Source organism: Morus notabilis, unplaced genomic scaffold (genome assembly GCF_000414095.1).
Source record: "Morus notabilis unplaced genomic scaffold, ASM41409v2 Scaffold172, whole genome shotgun sequence".
Taxonomy (NCBI): Eukaryota; Viridiplantae; Streptophyta; class Magnoliopsida; order Rosales; family Moraceae; genus Morus; species Morus notabilis.
Window position 1 is genome coordinate 54,502 of NW_010362230.1, and position 21,150 is coordinate 75,651.

The 21,150-nt window shown below is 37.7% G+C and overlaps 2 protein-coding genes across 3 annotated transcripts in view; both read left to right on the top strand.

The window, feature by feature from the left end:
• Positions 1-2,277: 2,277 nt before the first annotated feature.
• LOC112092221 (rhodanese-like domain-containing protein 8, chloroplastic) lies at positions 2,278-15,697 on the top strand. 2 transcript variants are annotated; one of them, XM_024167762.1, is made up of 8 exons: positions 2,278-2,645; positions 2,762-2,815; positions 2,912-3,061; positions 3,442-3,592; positions 4,645-4,736; positions 6,545-6,648; positions 14,467-14,742; positions 15,279-15,697. In XM_024167762.1, exons 1-8 carry the CDS (start codon positions 2,352-2,354, stop codon positions 15,430-15,432), a joined length of 1,275 nt encoding a protein of 424 aa, XP_024023530.1. In that variant the 5' UTR covers positions 2,278-2,351; the 3' UTR covers positions 15,433-15,697. The 2 variants fall into 2 exon arrangements, with proteins under 2 accessions (XP_024023530.1, XP_024023531.1); XM_024167763.1 differs by lacking the exon at positions 4,645-4,736 and having other exon boundaries at positions 6,558-6,648.
• Positions 15,698-20,215: 4,518 nt separating this feature from the next.
• LOC112092224 (protein argonaute 1) overlaps positions 20,216-21,150 on the top strand; it is an 8,323-nt gene continuing 7,388 nt past the window's right edge. The window contains exons 1-2 of the mRNA XM_024167773.1: positions 20,216-20,390; positions 21,038-21,147. Of these exons, the coding sequence (XP_024023541.1) occupies positions 21,046-21,147 (102 nt within the window). The 5' untranslated portion in view covers positions 20,216-20,390; positions 21,038-21,045. The remainder of the gene's footprint in view (positions 20,391-21,037; positions 21,148-21,150) is intronic.

Consider the following 21,150-nt stretch of genomic DNA (forward strand, 5'->3'; position numbering starts at 1 on the left):
TATCCCATATCAAACGCCTCTATAAAGAAAAATAGATGAGATCTCGAGAGCGATTAATGAAATGGAAAATGGGTTGATCTAATTTGTTTGGGTTACTCTCAAAAATGATATCTCAGGTTTACCTTCAATCTCAATTTGATCATTGACTTTAAAAATATCTCACAGTTAGTCTTTTAAGTTTTACTTTGTTTCAGTTTTAGTCATTTTATTATTTAGGTGTTAAATATTTTGACAAGTTCTCTGAAAAAATAGGAACCAAAATTGGAAACATAGTAAAATTACTAAAATAATGCAAAAAAGAAAAGTTAATTTTTATAAATAGTCTTTAAATTTTAGATATTTCTATTTTTGGTATTTAATTTACACATCAAATATTTAACATCTAGCTTATAGAAGAATTGAAATTAAAATAGGGTAAAACTTCAAGAATCAAATGTGGGATGCTTTAAAAATCAAGGACCAAAGTGGAATTAAGAGTAAACCTCAAGAATAATTTATTACATTAACCTAATTTATTTTACCTTTTGTTATAAACTTTTATTTTTAATGTCAAAAGAGACTTTTTCTTATATGATATCATGTATTATCAAGTTAAGTGAAAATAAGAGCGAGATAAAAACATAAATAATAAATAAAATTAAAAAAATCCAATAATATAAAAACAAATTAAGCAAAAGTTTAAGAAAAAATTAAAACGTCTATATTATAGCACATGTCTTAATTCATGTCTGTCTTTAGTAATAAAAAAGAAAAAAGAGAAAAGCACATGGTTTATTATAGGATTGATAATCTAGGTATATGATTCGAAATTCGCACGATTTAAAACCTAAAAAAAACCCAAATTTACTAGCAAGTCTTACCCCAGCCGCAAAGAGATGAGAGAAAAAGAAAAAAAAAAAAAAAAAAAGAGAGAGAAAAGTCTCTATTAATAGTTATAAGTAATTTTTTGTATATTTTTTTGGTAAATAATAGTTGGAGGTAATTGTTAAGAACCTTGTTATACGGATCCACACCAGCTCCGCACATAGAGAAAACAACAGTGTGTCCCATATGCTATACACATCTTAACAAAAGTTTGTAGTCGTGCGAGTTTGTTTGGATTGGCTTAAAAATGACCACTTTTAGCTTATTTTAAGGTCGTTTAGTTTGTTGATTCGAGTTGATATGTGATATTATATAAGAGTTTTTTACTATAGTAAAAAAATTAAATATGATTATTTCTAAAAATTTTTTACTGTATCAAAACTCGAATCGATGAATTGAACGAGATCTTTGTCTAAAAGCTATTGTTAAGGTCGTTTAGATGGATAATATAAAAATACTTTTTGCTTTTATAAACTCGTTTGGGACGAACTAAAATGCTTATGAAAAATATCTCGTGACAACTTTTTTATTTATATTTTTAATTTTTTATTTGTAAACAATAAATTAAAAACTTCATCTATATATTTTTTTATTATTTTTTATAATAATAAGAGATTTTATTTATTTATCACGTTCAAAAACTCTTTTAAAATAAAAATGCTCTTTTTGTAAACACAAAAAAGTTTTGAGATGCGTTTGGAATTGGTTTTAAAATGATTTTGTTTTCCATAAAAAGTAAAATATGATATTGTTTTAAGAATCATTCTGAAAACGATTCTGAAATTGCGTTTGGTTAGTTTTTTAAAAGATTATTTTGAGTATAATAAAATAGTGAAATCGTGTTTGATTATAATTATTAATTAATATATTATAATATTATTGATAAGTATTAAAAAATAAAAACAGAAAAATGAAAACAACTTTCAACTGTTTTTTAAATTCTTTCACAAAAATCATTCTCCTAATTTTTATTTTTAAAGTATTTTCTAAACAAACGGCGTTTCGTTTTCAATTTCATTTTTTCCTCTTTAAAAAACGTTTGGTAAACAAAACCAAACGCACCATTGACTTTCTCTTTTCTTTTTAAAACTAAGGGTTCGTTTAGTTTACTTATTCGAGTTAAGATGTGACTTCATATGAGAGTTTTTTATTATAGTAAAAAAATTAAATGTGATTATTTTTAAAAATTTTTTACTGTAACAAAACTTAAATTTTAAACTCAAATCGGTAAAATGAATGGATCATAAAAACGCGAACTCTCCCCCGCTCCGCTGCGGAGCCGAAACGAATTTCTCGATTCTTTAAGAATGTTAACCATGACCGTGTCATATGACGATAAGTTTAAGGGTAAAAGAGTAAATAACTAATACGTCCCTGTGTTGTGAGGTGAACAACATGTGCGCCATTCGCTGGTCTTCTATGCTCATTACCCAGAAACCAAAATGGCCCAACTCCTACAGACTAGAGAGTAGAGGGAGAGAGAGAGGATGATAGGTTGTAGAGTGAATACGCAGAGCTGCCTCTGCACTGCAATAATATTCACTCCAAAAAGACTTGACCCTTTTCACTTCCCACTAGGCTTCGCAGCTTCTTGTTCTTGCTCAATTATCCCAAAGCGCTTCCTTTCCTTCTCCCAAAAAACACCCACAAAACCAAATGCAAAACCAAAAGCAAATGGGGTTTTGTGCAAATCGGAAGATTTCTTGGTGATCAACTTCTATCACTTCGTCTTCATTGACGACCCACATGCAGAGGTCTCCAACCACCTCTCTTTCCTTCAGGTTCTCTCTCTCTCTCTCTCTCTCGATAGATATACATATATATATATATATATCTTTTTCCAGAGACCTTTCTTTTATCCTGGTATTGACATGTTATTATTTCAATTTAATATTAGGGCCTTGACATTCATGGACGAATATATCTAAACGAGCAAGGGATTAATGCACAGGTACTTTGTCATGTATAATTTTCCATCATATTCTTGTCTTTTCTTTTCGGCTTACATATCGTTTTATGATTGTGTTATTATTTGGTGTATATGCAGTACAGTGGGCCATCAAAAGATGCTCTGGCATATGTGGAATGGTTAAGAGAAGATGAAAGATTTTCTGATATTTTAGTTCAGGTTTCTCCTGCGGTAAATGGCCATGCCTTTCCAAAGTTGAAATTGCGCTATAAGCCTTCACTAGTTCAGGCAAGCCACATTATCTTCTATATAATGTCATTTCTCTTCATTTTCTCATTTTTAGCTTCGTAATCGAGAGTTTGCTTTTACAACTTTCAATGCTTAATGGTTATTAAGAAATATATATAACATTTGAATGGCATTATGTATTGGAGAACAAATCAAAATAACATATCAAAGATGCTATTCCACACTTTCTGGTGCCAGATATAGCATTGTCTTTAACATTTGTATTTCATTTGTATCGGAGATCGCCTTAGAAAGTCTAATTTCTACAATGTGTACAAGTGTAGATTTCTTGTTTTCATGGTAGAGAGATTTCTGAATAAATGAAATTCTGGGTAGCTGACATTAACATACAATGTAACGTTTTAATTTGTCCAAACTAGTTTGAAGGAGGTGTTGATCAACTTCCTTTGCTCGATCCTTCCATGCGAGCAACGCGACTATCACCATCTGAGTGGAGAAAAAGATTAGAAGAAGTGAATACAGCTGATGATTCTTCAAATGAGAACTACATTTTATTGGATGTCAGAAATGGTATGTACTCCCTTAACTTTTCGTATTTTCGTTTCCCTGCCACTCATTTTATTTTGTTCCTTTGTTTAAGTCATCTTTCTAGTTGTTTTCCTTGAACTCTTTCATGTGTTTCTTCTTTTTACTCTTCAAGTGCCGAAAGCAGCTCCAGTTGTAGAAGCAATTTTAGTTTGAACCTTCATCACATATTTGTTTGACGTGACTCTAGATCCACAAAATTGATCATGTTTAGACGCAAAATGATGGGACATTTTCCCAACATATTTGCTCTAACCAAAATTTGAAAAGAAGGGAAATCTAAGGACACACACTTTTCTTGCTGCAACTCAGTAGCAAGTAATGAGTTCTTTACTTAGACACTCTCTCTTTTATTCCTCGACTGACATATGCTCTCCTTGAAATTTCCCCCAACAAATTCTCTTTTTTCTTATCTGATTTTAAACTTGATTTGGAAATTTCCATCTTTTTTATATCCCAAACGAGAGAATCAAATGAATTGATTGATTGTTTGCTTGATGGGGTTATCCTTCAGTCAGTGTAAAAGAATATGCTATTGTTGTCCTCTGATTTGTGTACTTGTAAATTTCTTATAGAAGAGTATAGGCCGGTCCATCTTCTACACCTTATAATATATTTGGAAGGATTTTCCCTCTAAAGTTTAAAAATTATGTTTTTATCTCCTTAGCAGTGTCTAATTCATAACCAAGACACAAACAGATGGGGCGTTTTTGCACTGTAAGGTGCACTCAAGACGTGGTGTAAAATTCTCTTTGTTCTTTTTTTATATATGGGATTTTATGTGGGTTAAAATTAAGTTTTAAGTTGTATGTCATAATTAGTTGCTTTTCATGAGTTTAATATATATTTTTTTCTCCTTGAGGGATAAGAGTGTTTTCATCTGATGATTCATTGTTTGGGCTGTACTAGTAGCAGGAAAAGTTGGATCTTTTCATCTAGATCTTGTATTTTTCTTCTTTATTTGGTTTTTCATTATATTTTATGCTGCTTGAAATTAGCGTTGTAAGTTTGAAGACTTTGTACTTGCTAGTAATCAGGTTATGAATGGGATATTGGTCATTTTGATGGAGCTCAACGACCTGATGTGGACTGCTTCAAGAGCACTTCATTTGGGTTATCAGAGCCAGAGGTAAAGTCAATTATGCATTGTCATGGTTAGCGAACTTGACTTTGGATATGAATAGCTTCAAGAAAGCAAAGATGACTGGAAACTATTGCCTATAGTTGTATTGTATTTTGTTACGCCATAGTCGAGATCTCTGATTTTTCCTCCTATTTAGCCGTCGAGAAATACAAAAGCCACGATTGGGCTTAGCCGTCGAGAGATAACGATGTAAAAAGAAAACCTCGTGTTGAGCATCTTATACCACGTTGCGTGATGTGGACAAGAAGTCCTAATAAGGTCACGAGGATATTAGTGTAGAGGAGTCGACAAGTGTGGGAGAAGACAGAGGATCAACATAAAGCCCGCCAAATCAGGAGAGGATAACTCTTATCTTCAAATTCAAATAGAAGAGCAAATATAGATTATCAACTACAGCCATGTATTTAAATACAAATAATTAAATGTGGAGATAAATCTAAGTAAATCCTTATCTAAAAAGGGGATAAAGAAGCTTGTCTCATAATGTGATCTAGAGATAGAGATATCATGTACAAGAGAACCTATAAATAAGGGTTAAACTCCTCATTTAGTCTCTATGCACAATTTTCTACTCTAAGAGAGATCTTCTATACTCTTTGAGATTTAGTGCATCCACAAGTGGACGTAGGCAATGAGATTCTGTCGAACCACTATACATTTTTGTGTTTCTTTAATTTTCTGCATTTATATTTCAGTCAATTTGAGAGAGTCACGACGCGAGTGTTCCCGAAAAGGTTAAATTCCGAGTTGACGAATTTTCACCGTCAACATATTTTGTATTTTGTACGTTATATTTTATCTCTCATCCATCTTGTTCTTTAAAACTTAATAAAATTCTCTGTTCTGTTGCTTTTATTTAAAAACATCATGTAGGTAGACAGTAGGGGGGAAAAAAGGAGAGAGAGAGAGAAAGAAAGAAACTTTCTAGAAGTTTCTATGCAAAACTGAAGGATCCATAGAAACTGAAATGTGAAGACTTATAATGTCAATTTGGTGGCTGAAGGGTTCTAAAAGGATTTGAAACGGCTCCAGGTTCTATGCAAAACTGAATGTGGACATGTCAAAAGCGAATGGATCATAACATAACCCTCAAACTCTATTCTTCCTTTCTAACATGCAAGACTTTCTGTAAAGAGCTAGATCTAAGCTGATGAATGCTAAATTGTTAAGGCACTTCACCAGAGTCGCCCCAGCCACTGACCCCACAAAGCTGATTAGAGCCTTGATCACTGCTGAACATCTTGCTTTGTGTGGAAAACTAAGAGCTTTGTATCAATTGTAGTAGATTCTTGTTTTCCCCCAAGGGGTAGCTTAAGTGGCTCAGGACCTCACCTTACAAGTGGGAGTTCTTGGGTTTGATTCCCCTTGGGGTACCTCCCTCAGTTTGTCCCGGTGTGTACAGATAAGAGGGTCTACACACACCCTTAGGGATTAGTCAAATCCTCAAAGAAGCCTAGATACTCCAGGTTATCCAAAAAAAAAAAGTAGATTCTTGTTTAAGTATATCTGTATAGGCTGTAATGTATTAATAGTAAGGTTGCAGTTGCTAGGTTGAAAAAAAAAAATCTCTGGGTTGATAACCGATAAATTTATATATATGAAGGTTGCAGCCTCTAGTTTCTTTAGTTCTTCAGAAATACCTGTAGACACACGGAAGTTAGATCTATGGAATCATGTGTTATCAACATAAAAATAAAAGAGTGGGAAAGTATTCTTTTGCAGTGATAGACATGAATACATTTCTTCCATTTCATTTTTGTTTTCTTGTTTTTCATCTGTTTATGCTCATTCAGGTTACTGCATCAGATCCTTTAGCAGATGTTGATAAAGAAAAAACGGACATATTGATGTATTGTACTGGAGGTATCCGTTGTGATGTATATTCTACAATTCTAAGGCAAGTCATTTTTTCTTTTTGTCATTTATCTCTTATTTTCATTTACCTTTTTGGCAGCACAAGTTGATGTGAATTTTTGCAAGTGCACGAATCGCTCAAGTAATATAGTGAAGATAATAGAGTATCGTTCCCTCGGAGACTAGTTTAACAATTACTGAAATTATAATACTTTCAACTTTATTTAGGCAAACAATAATTCATGAATGAATTATTAAAAAAATAAAATAACAAAGAAATTCAATGGTAAGAAAACACTAGAGCACACAAGTTTCACCAAGACAATTCCTATTCTATTCCGGTAATTCACTAACATTGACTAACATTCATGTGGTAGAACGAAATAACAGCGAAATTCAACACAAGAGAAATAGAAAAGGGAAAAACTAACTGTCAAATTTGAAGTTGAACTTTGTTCCCAGATGTCTCTTCTTCTCCTTTGCCGTACTGTAAGCTCCTTTTTCTCTCGGGTCAAAAGTGCATAAAAGAACCCTAAAGTTCCTATTTATAGTCACGGAGTCGTAATGGCAATCTTGTAATTTTTTGAAGATTGAAACAGCTCAAATCTAGGTCACCACTAGAGTAGCGTCGCGGCTCTAGTCCCTGTGTGTTTACGTAGCGCCACGACACTACAAGCATGGCGCCTAGGCGCTCTGATCTTGGGTTTTTGTATTGCAAAGCTCAATTTTCTTCGGCGCTCCTACATTTCAGCTCTAAAAATTCTTCAAAAACTGGCCTACGAATTCCAATTGACACTAACCTACAAAGTAAACTAAAAACACATAAATAACTCTTGAAAACGACTAGAAACTAACATAATAACAAGTTAGAGGTAACAAAATTATAAGCACAAATCTGATGTATCAGGACTCTGATAAGCCCCCCGTGCGTTTTACATATGCTCGGAGGAAACGCCACCACGAGCCAAGGTTTGCAGCTGAAACTCAAGTGGTTGCTGACGTGGAGGAAGGAACTCGGGAAGAGGAAATAGGAGTGGCTGAGTCAGCAGGCAGTTACTAGTTAGTTAGGCAGTTATTAGTTAGTTAGTATTGGAATTAGTGAGGGGAATAAGGCTGAGTAGAATAAATAGAGCAAGAGGTAGAGTAGTGGGGGATCGAACCATTTTGTATACTTCTGAGAAGTGGAAATCTTAGGAGAGCAAGGGATCTCTCGAAAATCCCCTTATCTACTTGTAACCAATCTTCCGCCATTAATACAAATCAAGCTTCCATTAGTTTTTCCTAGCAATTTTGTCTCACTACTACTAACCGTGAATAAGAGCTTAACATTTGGTATCAGAGCACTTTCCTGGATGACGAGACGTACTGATGACCGCGAGAAGGAGAAGGCCGAGGGAACGAGAGAGGAGTTCGCAAGGGAATTCGAGGAGGTGCGTGAGGAATTGAAAAAGATTCCCCTACTGGAGCAAGGTATGGATTTACTGCTGGCAAGAATGGAGGAACTGATGAATATTCAGCACCAAGAACGGCGGAATTTCCAGACAGCCGGAGTAGAAGCTCCGGCGAGACAGGCGACGCCTCGACTGGAGCAAGGTATGGATTTACTGCTGGCAAGAATGGAGGAACTGATGAATATTCAGCACCAAGAACGACGGAATTTCCAGACAGCCGGAGTAGAAGCTCCGGCGAGACAGGCGACGCCAGGAGAGGAGACGAGCGAGAGAGTCAGGCAACCGCGTGAATTTGGAACGCGCGCCGACTGTCGGACCAGACGAGTGGAGATGCCGACGTTTAACGGCGAAAATCCCGATGGTTGGACTTTTAGGGCTAAGAGATACTTTACGATGAACGGCCTGACGGAGAACGAAAAGTTGGATGTTGCAGTTGTCAGCTTCGATGGGGAAGCCTTGGCGTGGTTTCAATGGGAGGATGGACGGCGGATGATTCGGAATTGGGCGGAGTTGAAGGTAATGATTCTCGAACGATTCCGACCGACGCAAGAAGGCAGCTTGTGCGAGATGATGTTGCAGTTGTCAGCCTCGATGGGGAAGCCTTGGCGTGGTTTCAATGGGAGGATGGACGGCGGATGATTCGGAATTGGGCGGAGTTGAAGGTAATGATTCTCGAACGATTCCGACCGACGCAAGAAGGCAGCTTGTGCGAGAAGTTGTTGTCCCTCCGGCAGGAGACGACGGTGAGAGAATACCGGAAGCAATTCGAAGTTCTGGCGGCGCCGTTGACGGACATCTCCGAGCAAGTTCTGGAGAGTTCGTTTGTTAATGGATTGAAGCCTGAGGTACGGGCAGAGATAAGGTTGATGAAACCATTTGGGCTGGGCCGGATTATGGAAGTACCCCAGAGGGTGGAAGAGCGTAACCTTATGGTACGCGGCCCAAAAGGCCAGGGCCCAACGTTTCCGGTTTGGGGAAGAGGACTTAATGAACAAAAGGTGGCCAAACGACCACAAATGGTCTACGTTTTAATGGAGTTTCGAACGAGAAAGGGAAGAGTTGGGACGAACGGAAGACGACGAACCAAGGCACGGGAACGGCGCCCTTTCGACGGATGACTGACGCGGAACTGCAGGCTAAGAGGGAGAAAGGGCTGTGTTATCGGTGCGATGGGAAGTATTCTTTCGGTCACCGTTGTCCAAAAGCGGGAGTTACAGGTCTTGATTGTCCGTGAGGAAGAGGAACAGGGTGAGGCGGAAACAGAGTAGACTTGGATGGTTGAAGAAGAAGAAATGGTGGAATTATCCCTCAATTCAGTCGTTGGATTGACAGCCCCGAAAACCATGAAGCTTAAAGCAATCGTCCACGAGTGTGAGGTAATTTTGTTAATAGATAGTGGGGCTACCCACAATTTCATTTCTTGCGAATTGGTTCAGAAATTGAAATTGCAAGTGGATAGGACGGGGGGGTATGGAGTGGTGATGGGAACCGGGTTAGCGGTGCGAGGAGAGGGAATGTGCCGGGGAGTATTAATTTCCATGCAAGGAATTGAAATAGTTGAAAATTTTCTACCTCTGGAATTAGGAAGTTCAGATTTGATATTGGGTATCCAATGGTTGGAAACCCTGGGGGTTGTATCTGTGAATTGGAAGACCTTACTCATGAAGTTCGGTTTGGGAGGGAGGCAAGTGACGTTAAAAGGTGACCCGGGATTGAACAAGTCACCAGTAACACTCAATGCTTTAATGAGGGCCTTGAGACATGAGGGGCAAAGGGTGTGGGTGGAGTTAGGGGCTCTGGGAGTGAGACCGCCGGTTAAAGAGGAGGAAATTCCCCTGGAATTGCAAGGGGTAATGAGTTTGTATAGGGAGGTTTTTGAAATGCCGGGAGGATTGCCACCGATTCGAACTAAGGATCATGCAATTGTTTTGAAAGAGGGAACCTCCCCTATAAGTGTTAGACCCTATCGTTATCCTCATATTCAGAAAACAGAAATTGAGAAATTGGTTGGGGAGATGTTAGCGGCGGGCATAATACAACCAAGTGTTAGTCCGTATTCTAGTCCGGTTTTGCTAGTTAAGAAGAAGGATGGAAGTTGGAGGTTTTGCGTGGATTACCGCGCTTTGAATAAGGAGACAGTTCCCGATCGTTTTCCAATTCCGGTAATAGAACTTTTGGATGAATTGCATGGCGCAATGGTGTTCTCCAAGATCGATCTTAAATCGGGATATCATCAAATCAGGATGAAAGCCGAGGACGTACCAAAGACAGCCTTTCGTACACATGAAGGCCACTACGAATTTCTCGTGATGCCTTTTGGCCTCACTAATGCTCCGGCGACCTTTCAATCGCTCATGAATGACGTCCTTCGCACCTTCCTCCGTAAGTTCGTACTCGTATTTTTTGATGATATACTCATCTATAGCCGTTCCTTAGAGGAGCATGCAGGCCATCTGAGTCAGGTAATGGCGGTTTTGCAGCAATACCAACTATATGCCAACGCTAAGAAGTGTAGTTTTGGCCAGCGTTCAATCGAGTCCCTTGGCCATATTGTTTCTGCAGAAGGTGTTTCGGCTGATCCTACCAAAATAGAGGCCATCGTTAATTGGCCTCCTCCCACAGATTTGAAAGAGTTACGGGGATTCCTTGGGTTGACAGGCTACTACCGCAAGTTTGTGGCGGGTTATAGTCAAATCGATGGGCCCTTAATCAACTTGTTTCGGAAGGATAATTTTCGTTGGGACTCTAAGACAACGCAGGCTTTTGAAAGGTTGAAATCGGCAATGACGCAGGTGTGCTGGGCCCTTAATCAACTCGCTTCGGAAGGATAATTTTCGTTGGGACGTTGAGACAACGCAGGCTTTTGAAAGGTTGAAATCGGCAATGACGCAGGTGCCGGTGTTAGCATTGCCGGATTTCACAAAGCCATTTGTGCTTGAGTCAGATGCCTTGGGGATTGGTTTAGGGGCAGTTTTGATGCAAGATCAACGGCCCATCGCTTATTTCAGTCAAGTCCTATTCGCTCAGGCACGGAACAAATCAGTTTATGAGCGCGAGTTGATGGCCATAGTGTTAGCCGTACAAAAGTGGCGACCGTATCTTTTGGGACATCATTTTGTGATCCAAACGGATCAGCGTAGCCTTAAATACTTGTTGGTGCAGCGTCTCGTTAGCATGGAACACCAAAAGTGGCTTACCAAGTTGTTGGGATATGACTTCGAGATCCACTATCGACCTGGGGTTGAGAATAGAGCCGCGGATGCCTTGTCACGAGTAGTAGTTGGGCCGGCTATGGCTACCATGACAGCTTCCACATTTGTCAACACCGAAGAGATCCATCAACAGATGTTGCAGGATGACCGGTTAGCCAAGATTTGGTCGGAATTGCCTAACAATCCGGCTGCGTTTCCGGGGGATTCTATCAGGCAAGGCCGTTTGTTGTAGAAGGGTAGGATGGTGGTGGCTCGTACGTCTCCGATTGGGCAGCGATTGCTACACTCATATCACAACGGAGTGTTGGGTGGCCACTCGGGGGGATTGAAGACCTATCGTCGACTTGCGGCCGACTGGTTTTGGTTAGGAATGAAACGAGATGTTACTGCTTATGTAGGCCGTTGTGAGATATGTCAACGGTGTAAGGCATCCACTTTGGCCCCGGGAGGGTTACTGCAACCCTTACCTATTCCGGAACAGGTGTGGGAAGATGTATCGATGGATTTTATTGAGGGCCTACCCCGTTCGGAGGGCTACGATACAATCCTAGTGGTTGTTGACCGTTTGAGCAAGTATGGCCATTTTCTTGCTTTAAGCCATCCGTTTACCGCAGAGAAGGTTGCAACTCTGTTTGTTCGGGAGGTGGTTCGGCTACATGGGGTCCCTCGCTCCATTGTTTCGGGATCGGGACCGAGTCTTTCTTAGCCATTTTTGGATCGACTTACACAAACAGATGGGTACTACCCTCTCGCGCAGTACGGCGTACCATCCACAGACCGATGGCCAGTCCGAGGTGGTTAATAGGAGTGTGGAAACGTATCTTCGTTGCTTTACTTTCGATAAGCTCGAGCAGTGCAATAAGTGGTTGGCTTGGTCCGAGTATTGGTACAATACTTCTTTTCATACTGCCACACGCATGACTCCTTTTCAAGCGGTTTATGGCCGTTTGCCTCCACCATTGCTGCGGTACAGTGTGGGGTCGTCACCTGTGGATTCCGTGGAGCGCCAACTACAAGATCGAGATGCCATGTTAGATCTACTCAAATTCCATCTCCTTCGGGCTCAACAGAAGATGAAAGCGATTGCAGATGGTAAACGGCGAGATGTGGAGTTTGCTGTGGGCGACTTAGTGTATCTTAAGCTTCGTCCCTACCGTCAGGTTTCATTGGCTCGCCGCCGTAATGAGAAGTTGAGTCCGCGTTTCTATGGTCCCTTTCGGATTATACATCGCGTGGGGCCAGTCGCTTATCGTTTGGCTTTGCCAGACTCAGCGACTATTCATCCGGTGTTTCATGTTTCTCAGCTACGTCGGGTGGTTGGACAAGGGCAGGCCCACTCGTCTCTGCCACCCCAGCTGACCGGTGAATTGGAGTTGTGCGCAGAGCCGGCTGATCTGCTTGGGGTGCGACACACGTCTCATGGGGGACGTTCTGATTTAGAGGTGTTGATTCGTTGGGCTCAATTGCCGGAACATGAAGATACGTGGGAGTCGTATGATGCTATTGATGCACGATTTCCTCACTTTCACCTTGAGGACAAGGTGCGTCTTTGGGGCGGGGGTAATGATAAGCCCCCCGTGCGTTTTACATATGCTCGGAGGAAACGCCACCACGAGCCAAGGTTTGCAGCTGAAACTCAAGTGGTTGCTGACGTGGAGGAAGGAACTCGGGAAGAGGAAATAGGAGTGGCTGAGTCAGCAGGCAGTTACTAGTTAGTTAGGCAATTACTAGTTAGTTAGTATTGGAATTAGTGAGGGGAATAAGGCTGAGTAGAATAAATAGAGCAGGAGGTAGAGTAGTGGGGGATCGAACCATTTTGTATACTTCCGAGAAGTGGAAATCTTAGGAGAGCAAGGGATCTCTCGAAAATCCCCTTATCTACTTGTAACCAATCTTCCGCCATTAATACAAATCAAGCTTCCGTTAGTTTTTCCTAGCAATTCTGTCTCACTACTACTAACCGTGAATAAGAGCTTAACAGACTCAAATCTGCAACGAGGATCTTTTGTTATGTGATGACAAACTCGATCCCTCATGAAGTTTTGTCGACTCTAATCTACAGTGCATGGGCTTTTAACAAAAGTTACATGCTGGGATCTGTCAGCATTACAATATGGAGTTTGACCTCCATATGAAAATCAAATAAACCTAGAAAAGTTGTGCGCATCACTGGTGGTAGGATGCACTAGATTGGAGAACAAGGTCTGTTCTTTTTTCTTCAGGTCTTCTGTAGGTTGTTTAATGGATAAAACCTAGTTTGGACTATGAACAGTCTGCCAGGAGTACTTTGGAGCTACAAAACCCAAACTTCAAATTACGCTTGCGGTAACATATATACATTCTAAATACGAAGTTCTCTAACAAGATTGCTCTTCATCTTATAACTTGTTGTCTCCTTTAATTTTTAGTTCTTTATTAGATTGGTCAGACATTTGGATATCAATACGAAAGTTAGGATACATAAAGCCATAGTGCATATTGATGCGGGAAAAGAATGAGGAAGAGATGGGTTTATATAGATGTATTGTATTTTCCCAAAATAATGCCTGCCCCTACCTTTCCTGTACTTCCCCCATTTATACAACAAATTCCCTCTAACCAACTCCACAGAGTCACTAACTGCCTTACAAAAACTACTCATTACTTATAGAATCTTGGGGCCAACTAACTCTCAAACCAATGCCCATCTATTCCTTCTCACGTACTTATACGGAACCAAAGGCTTATGTCTATTATACAATATTAAAAAATCCGACATCACCTTTTTAAATGGCCTTCAACTCTTCTCGAAGGTTATTCTTTTTTGATAAGGATAAATCCTTTCATCAAGTGCGTTTCAAATACTTTCTTTAAGTACTGTAGGATCTTCGATAAGACTTTCATATGATTTTGACAAGGAGAGTGCATAGACTGGTTGACAACGCTCACAGTGAACACAATATCTGATCGTGAAGTGAATGGTGGGGTACTATTTTTTGTAGCATTCCATTTGGCCTGCATAATTTCCCATTTGATATTTATACTTGAGCAATTGGAATCATTCCGTTTGCTTACCGTTGAATAAAATTACCTGCCACATAGAGAGAGTTCATGTAATAATGGAACAGTTGTGCGGGAAAGGAATTAACATTTGTTATTGTTAGAATGCTGAATGCTTTTTCCTTCTCAGACCTTAGGGTGTTTAATTTCATCTTGCAGGCAGAGAGGCTTTCAAAATCTGTTCAGCTTAGAGGGTGGTGTCTCTCATTATCTGAAAAACGAAGGTCCAGTCAAATGGACTGGGAATCTGTTTGTATTTGACTCTCGTCTTTCTCTCCCACCTTCTTCGTGCAAGCCTGAAGCGGTGGTTGAAGCAACCAAGAACCAAGAAGTTTCTAAGAATAATGCATTTGCTAGATGCTACATTTGTGGTTCTCAAGTCTGCGAGTTGAGGCATAGGAACTGTGCAAATCTTGACTGCAACCTTCTTTTTCTGTAAGCTTTTTGTCATTTCATTTTCAGGCTTTTTCTTTTAATGAATATTAGGATATGTTTAATTTTTCATAGTTGGTTTTGAACTTAAAGAGTGTTTCGGTTTTGTCAAAATTAGGTTGAGTTTATCTTATTGTTATGTTTTACTTCTCTAAAAATAGGTCTAGAGATTGTGTATTTTCAATTCATACTTGGCTGGTAAATGAATATTGAGATTCTAGATTCCCTCGTCTTAAGTTCTTGTTCTCTTCTTTCAAAAAAAGAGAGAAAAAGTTCTTGCTCTCTCTCCCTTCGTCTCTAAGATCTCCTCTTTCTACCATCCTACATTTAGACGCGGCTACCAGAATCTTTATAGAGATACTAAAGCAGCTTTTCCACTTCGTTTTAGCAAAATCATTTCTTCTTCAACTAAATAAGACTGAATATTCTTACACTTTCAGCTTGGTTATTAAACTTCTTTTGTTGCTAGATTGATGGCATTGGACTAATGTTTATTTAATTATATCATAATAGTTCCACGTATGCATTTTTGATTTCAGATGCTGCACGGACTGTGTGAAGGAGTTAAGGGGTTGTTGCTGCCCGAATTGCACGACTGCTCCTCGACTTCGACCTGTTCTACCGGGGCATCAGAGATACCAGAAGTGGCACATCTATAGAGATTCAGAGTTGCATAGCAAGCTTCCATCTTGATCAATCCCATGAACCCTTGAGGTCAGAAAGTAGGCATATATAATTTGATGTTCAATATTAAACAACTCAATCAGGCAAGGGTAATTTTGTGCTTTTAGTGGCTTGTCAAATTTCAGGTTTCACCTGCAACAGAAATTCTCATTTTGAGCCCTGCAATCTTGCATTTGGCCTTGGTCTTTTATGGGGATACAGGCTATTGCCCATTGGCAATATTAAGTTATTATATTTATTTTAAAGAAAAGTGCATGACAAGATTATGATTTTGTGGAGGCTTATTATTTGTCATTTTAAATAATTAGATGTCATCATGGGAATTTGCTTATATTTGACTCCCCTCTTTCTCTTCCACCTTTATACAAGCCTTGATGCCATGGCTGAAGCACCCAAGAACCGAGAAGTTTCTAGAAATAATGCATTTGCTAGATGTTACATTTGTGGTTCTCAAGTCTGCGAGTTGAGGCATAGGAACACTAGTAGAATACCGTCGTTATAAGTTACCACGGTAATCATAACCATCGTCGTATTGTTAGTCGTTAAAGTTTTGAGACGTTTCACAACAGTTTATAACCGTTGTTAAACATTAAACGATGGTTATTTAAGATACCGTCATGTAATTTTGACAGTAACATTTGTTTTTAGCGCGCATAAGTGAATATTAGATGACGGTTTTACAAAAAAAAACAAAAAAAAAACCGTCTAAGATGTATGTTTAATGACGGTTCACACAGAAAACCGTCGTTAAATCAGAAACTGCACCCAAAAATATTCTGTTTTTTACGTTTTTCTACTAGTAGCCTTTTTATTCCCGTGTGTTTTGCCTACAATTTATAGTTCACGGATATAAAAAAAAATATTATAGTAACATTAATACGAGTAAAACAAATTTTATTCAATTAATATTTATACACAACTTGTCACGTTTGAATGTGGCCCTTTTCAAAATATCCTCACTCTACTAACAGTTTTATTAAATTGGCATTAGCATAATTTTTTACCTTAGCCAGTTAACATTGATAAGCATTACATCGCGCATGTAATGACATGCGAAGTACCTGCATTCATAAAACAATAACATATATAATTTCATGGATTTTTAAAATAATTTGAATAATTTTATTAATGAAATTTACAATACGTACATTTAGACAGAAAAATTTTGTTTAAGTTGGGCTCGTTGCTGTTAACTTCAACGGTTGTTGTGTTCTTTCAATCACGTAGCGTCTTAATAATTAAAGAAAATAAATCATTTAACTAATTCGTTATATTAATCACAGACATGATAAAGAAAATAAACTTATCGTGCAATTAATTGTCTAAAGTCCGACAGTACTTTAGCTCAAAGTAGATCCAACCGTATGTTGTTGGGAACAAATGATGGACAACATTCAATGACCACCTCCATTCTATGACACAAAATACGGTCGCATGGCATCTAAGTTTGGCAATACTAAAGTGAGCTGCAGAGCACCGGAGTTGGAGAGTTGGGAGTAGACCTGTTGACGCGGGGGCGACGTGGCAAGCGATGATTCGTGGATAGGCTGGTGTGGGCAGAGGTTCTGATGCGCTGTACAACGCACGCACCGGAAAGATTGTAACCAATGCACTATCTGACCTTCCGTTTGTTGAGTACAAACCTCACCTACAGCATGAATTGTTTCAAAATGTTATGTTTGAGAAATTGATTGTTTAATTGCGCTGCGTATATTCTTTGTGATATGAATGCCAAGTATTATGCCCATATAGTATTTTACAATAATATATTTCTGTGGCATAAATGATGATGTAAAGTATGTCTTACAAGGTAAATTATAAATGGTTATACCTTGTGACATGTATGAAGAACACAATGCATATGTATTTAAAGGAAATGTTGAAATGTTGTTTGTTTCTCTTCTCTGTGATATGATGTATACCCTTTATAGTATTTGTATAACATACTTTGTGGCATCAATGAAGGTGAACATGATGGAAATATTATATTGCCTCTTTTTAGAGCACATGTTATTAATTACTTTGTAACATTATCATAATCGCATATTCACATATAATAAAAGGCTCATGTAATGAAAATGATAAATACTTACGTGACATGATCAACATTGCATGTTCACCTAAGTAAAAGAACAATGTAATGAAAATATAGTTTAAGTGTCTTACTGGATCTCTAGAGTCAAAAGGGAGGTTAATTATCCTTCGATTCTAAAAGGGAGGTCAACAGTAGAATTAATTTAGATCTTGAGATAGTCGGACTAAAGGTTTAGGTCACTTTCCCGACTCCTCATGATCACGCGCATTGGTATGAGCACAGAGCCCAACATCAATAAATGGACATCCTATAATAAATAATAATTGGATATTCCATAATGAAGCATAAATGGACATGCATTTTAGTGGATGATTGTACATGTATTTTAAATGGATGATTTTATTATGTGAAAAATATTTTTGTGAGGAATATTTGTGCTCACTAAATTATTCATGTTGTAGGCAATTTAGGATAATTCCTGCACTACAAATACTTGATGGATTGCCTAGCCGGCACAAAGCGATGAGGGCAAGGGTTTAGATACCACTACACATTATATTTTCCGCACTAAAGTATTTTCCCGCATTGTGATAACCAGTATAAGTTTTAAAAATTTATTTATTTGAGCTTAGTCTATTAATCGGGTAATCTTATAATATCTTATAAAGAATTTTAATAGTCATTTATTCAAAGTATAACAGTGTATTATGTTCAAACTACTAGTTACCTCAAAATCTAAGAGTAAGTTTTCTAGTATATTTATATTTATTTATATACATGGATCTATGGTATATGCGAAGCATGACACGACTACACGATTTTAGGAGATTCTATTCTCTATAAAGTTGGGATTCACTTTTATAAGACTTCTAATTCGTCTTTATATTTGTGAACAAGTAAGAACGAATATATGAAGATAGCTTTTAAAGAAAAAATTTCCCTGAAATTTTAGGAATCAAGAATATGAGCTAAGTCTAACAAGGTTTTAAGTAAAGATAATCATGTTTAAGTAAGCTAAGTTACGGTCCAAAAATTGGGTTGGTACATATGTCTTGTCTCAATTCTACATAATCTTAATATGTAAAATACATTTATTTAATATCAATCTATATCAATGACACAGATAAGTTCGTTTGATCTCAATAACATGTATAAATAATGTTTTAATTAAAGATTTTTACATATTATCCTCTAGTATTTAAGTTCACGTAAATAATCGTTGAATTTTACATATAATATTTAAGCTCACGTAAATAATCATTGAATTTTTAATGATATTTATAAAGTATACAATAATATATGTACGTAAAATAATAAATTTCTATTTTATTACATAAATAATAAAATCATTATTCTTTTAAGACACCATTTCCAACAAAAAACCTTTAAATGTTTATTTATGTAATTTTTCCTATCATAGTGACCAATGTCAATCTTATATTTTGCCATATGTAAAGTGTAAATCCATTATTTGTACCCAACATATGATAATGTATATGACTAGATACAATTTTATAGTGGTTAGCACTATCACAAGACCATATTCACCATTATTCTCATTTATCTGCTAATAATCCACTCAACATAACTTTAACTATTACTTTAATAGGAAAAGAGACAATTTTCCATCTCCATAATGGATAGTTGTTATTTATTTATTTATTTATTTTGGTTGGAGACTAGAGTGTTCCTTCCAGTTGTGCTTAGTTGGGTTAAAAGTTTTATTGTGATCATTTAACACACTAAGTTTTGTCCATTTTATCAATTTGAGTTTTCAATTTTATGTTTCTACAGTTAAAAACTCTCAAAAAATGTCACATCTAACTTTTTCTGCTACAGTTAAAAGCTCTCAGAAAATAACTCGAATCCGCGAAGCAAACGAGACCTAATATTACCACTATGTACTAAATGATGGATTTTTTTCTCATTACTTTTTTTTTCTTTTAAAATATTATCAGTTGTTGTTATGAGAATTTGAGTTTTTAATTCAAGTTGAGATGTGATATTTTCTGAGAGCTTTTAAGTGTAGTAAAAAAAGTTAAATGTGATATTTTTTAAGAACTTTGAACTGTAGAAACTTAAAACTAAAAACTCGAATCGGTGAAATGAACGAGGTTTTAATTTTTTTAAGGTCATATTTATTGAAAAGAAAATAGTATATGAATCAATATGCAAGTTTTCTTTTATTTTTGATAAAAAAAACAATATATAAGTTCAATATGAAAGTTGTAAACAAATATATAATTCTTGTATTCAACCAATGTAGAAGGGCAGATTCCATCCATGGCCATGATAGGCCTTAATAAGATAGAACTTGTTATAGTGCTTAGCACTATTAATAAACATCATACTCAGCAAATTACTGCGTTATTATTGGCAATTTTTCATTGTGATAATAAAAATTCAAAAGGTGGAGACCGGAGAGGAAAAAGAAATGGAAAATCTCCCCCATATTGCAAAATACCACGTCATATTCCACGCTGGACAACCCTGATAGGACAGTGACTTGTGGGGCCCAGTCAACAACACTCTGAGAGTGATGAGTCGAAGCAAAGAAAAAAAATAAAAAAATAATAGGAGAGAGACAGTAGAGAGAGAGAGAGAGAGAGAGAGAGAGAGAGAAGAGAGAGACGGAGGTGTCATTTTCAAAGACCTACCTTTTGCTTTCCCCTCTATATATAAATAGAGTGTGGATGACAATGTTGGGGTTTTCGCAAAGATCAAAAAAGGAAGGGGAAAAAAAAAAAAAACACTTATTTAATTTCTCTCTTCTGGTTCTTCGTCTTCTTGTTCGTTTCTCTTTCCTTCTCTCTCTCTCGAAAAAGCGGAGAGAGTGGAGTGTTGTTCTGTCGTACACTCGATTGGCTGCGTTTTTGACGCCATTGCGTTCCGGGACGGTGAAGGCGGTTTTCCTAGGGCCGTTTCTGTCGAGGTTGGTTATGGATTGGCGGTTTTAGGGTTTCTGCCATTGTCCATTTTCTCTCTTTCGTTGCCATTTTTTCTTTGATGTGACGGAGATTTTCACTCGCTTTTGGTTGATTTTGTTGTTTTGGAGGTGTCTGAGTGGGTTTGGATCTGTTTGAGCTTTTTGGCCTTGAGCAGCTAGGGTTCTCTTTCTCCGATCTATTTTGAGGGTTCCGTTTTGATTATTCTTTTTCTATGTGTTTTGTTGCTTTTGTGTTAGATCGTAGATCTCGTGCATTATTTAGACCTTGTTGGAGTGATTTTTGTGCTGTTTGTTTTCTGAGAAAGTTTCTCTCTAGGGTTTTCGTTTTGTTGTTTTGTTTCTTCCTTTGTTTGGAGAGTAATTGTCGCGATTATTTGTGGTTTTCCAGTACTGGACTTATGCTAAACAGTAGATTTTTGGTTTCGATTTTTCTTTTCCTTTTGTTTTCTTGATTCTCTTTTACAGTTTGATTATTTGCCTTTTCTTTCCCCCGTTTTCCTTGTTGTGTTTTGTTAGCAGCGGTTCCTCTGTCTGTGATTGGGTTGCTTCCTTGCAACATCTATATCTTACAGGGCTTTTTTTTCTTTTCTTTTTTTTTTAAGCTTATTTTGTTGATGTGTCTGTAAATGCAGTCGCCAAGATGGTAAGGAAGAAGAGAACTGATCAACCACATCAAGGGGAGAGCTCTGAGCCCCAGGAAGCATCTGCCGGTGGTGGTCGCGGTCGCGGTGCCCAACGTCCTGCT

Coding starts and splice junctions, on each gene's coding strand:
- LOC112092221 (XM_024167762.1), top strand. CDS start 2,352: ATGATAGGTTGTAGAGTGAATACGCAGAGCTGCCTCTGCACTGCAATA. Junction 3,062..3,441: donor ATAAGCCTTCACTAGTTCAG/GCAAGCCACATT, acceptor TGTCCAAACTAG/TTTGAAGGAGGTGTTGATCA. Junction 6,649..14,466: donor GTATATTCTACAATTCTAAG/GCAAGTCATTTT, acceptor TTCATCTTGCAG/GCAGAGAGGCTTTCAAAATC.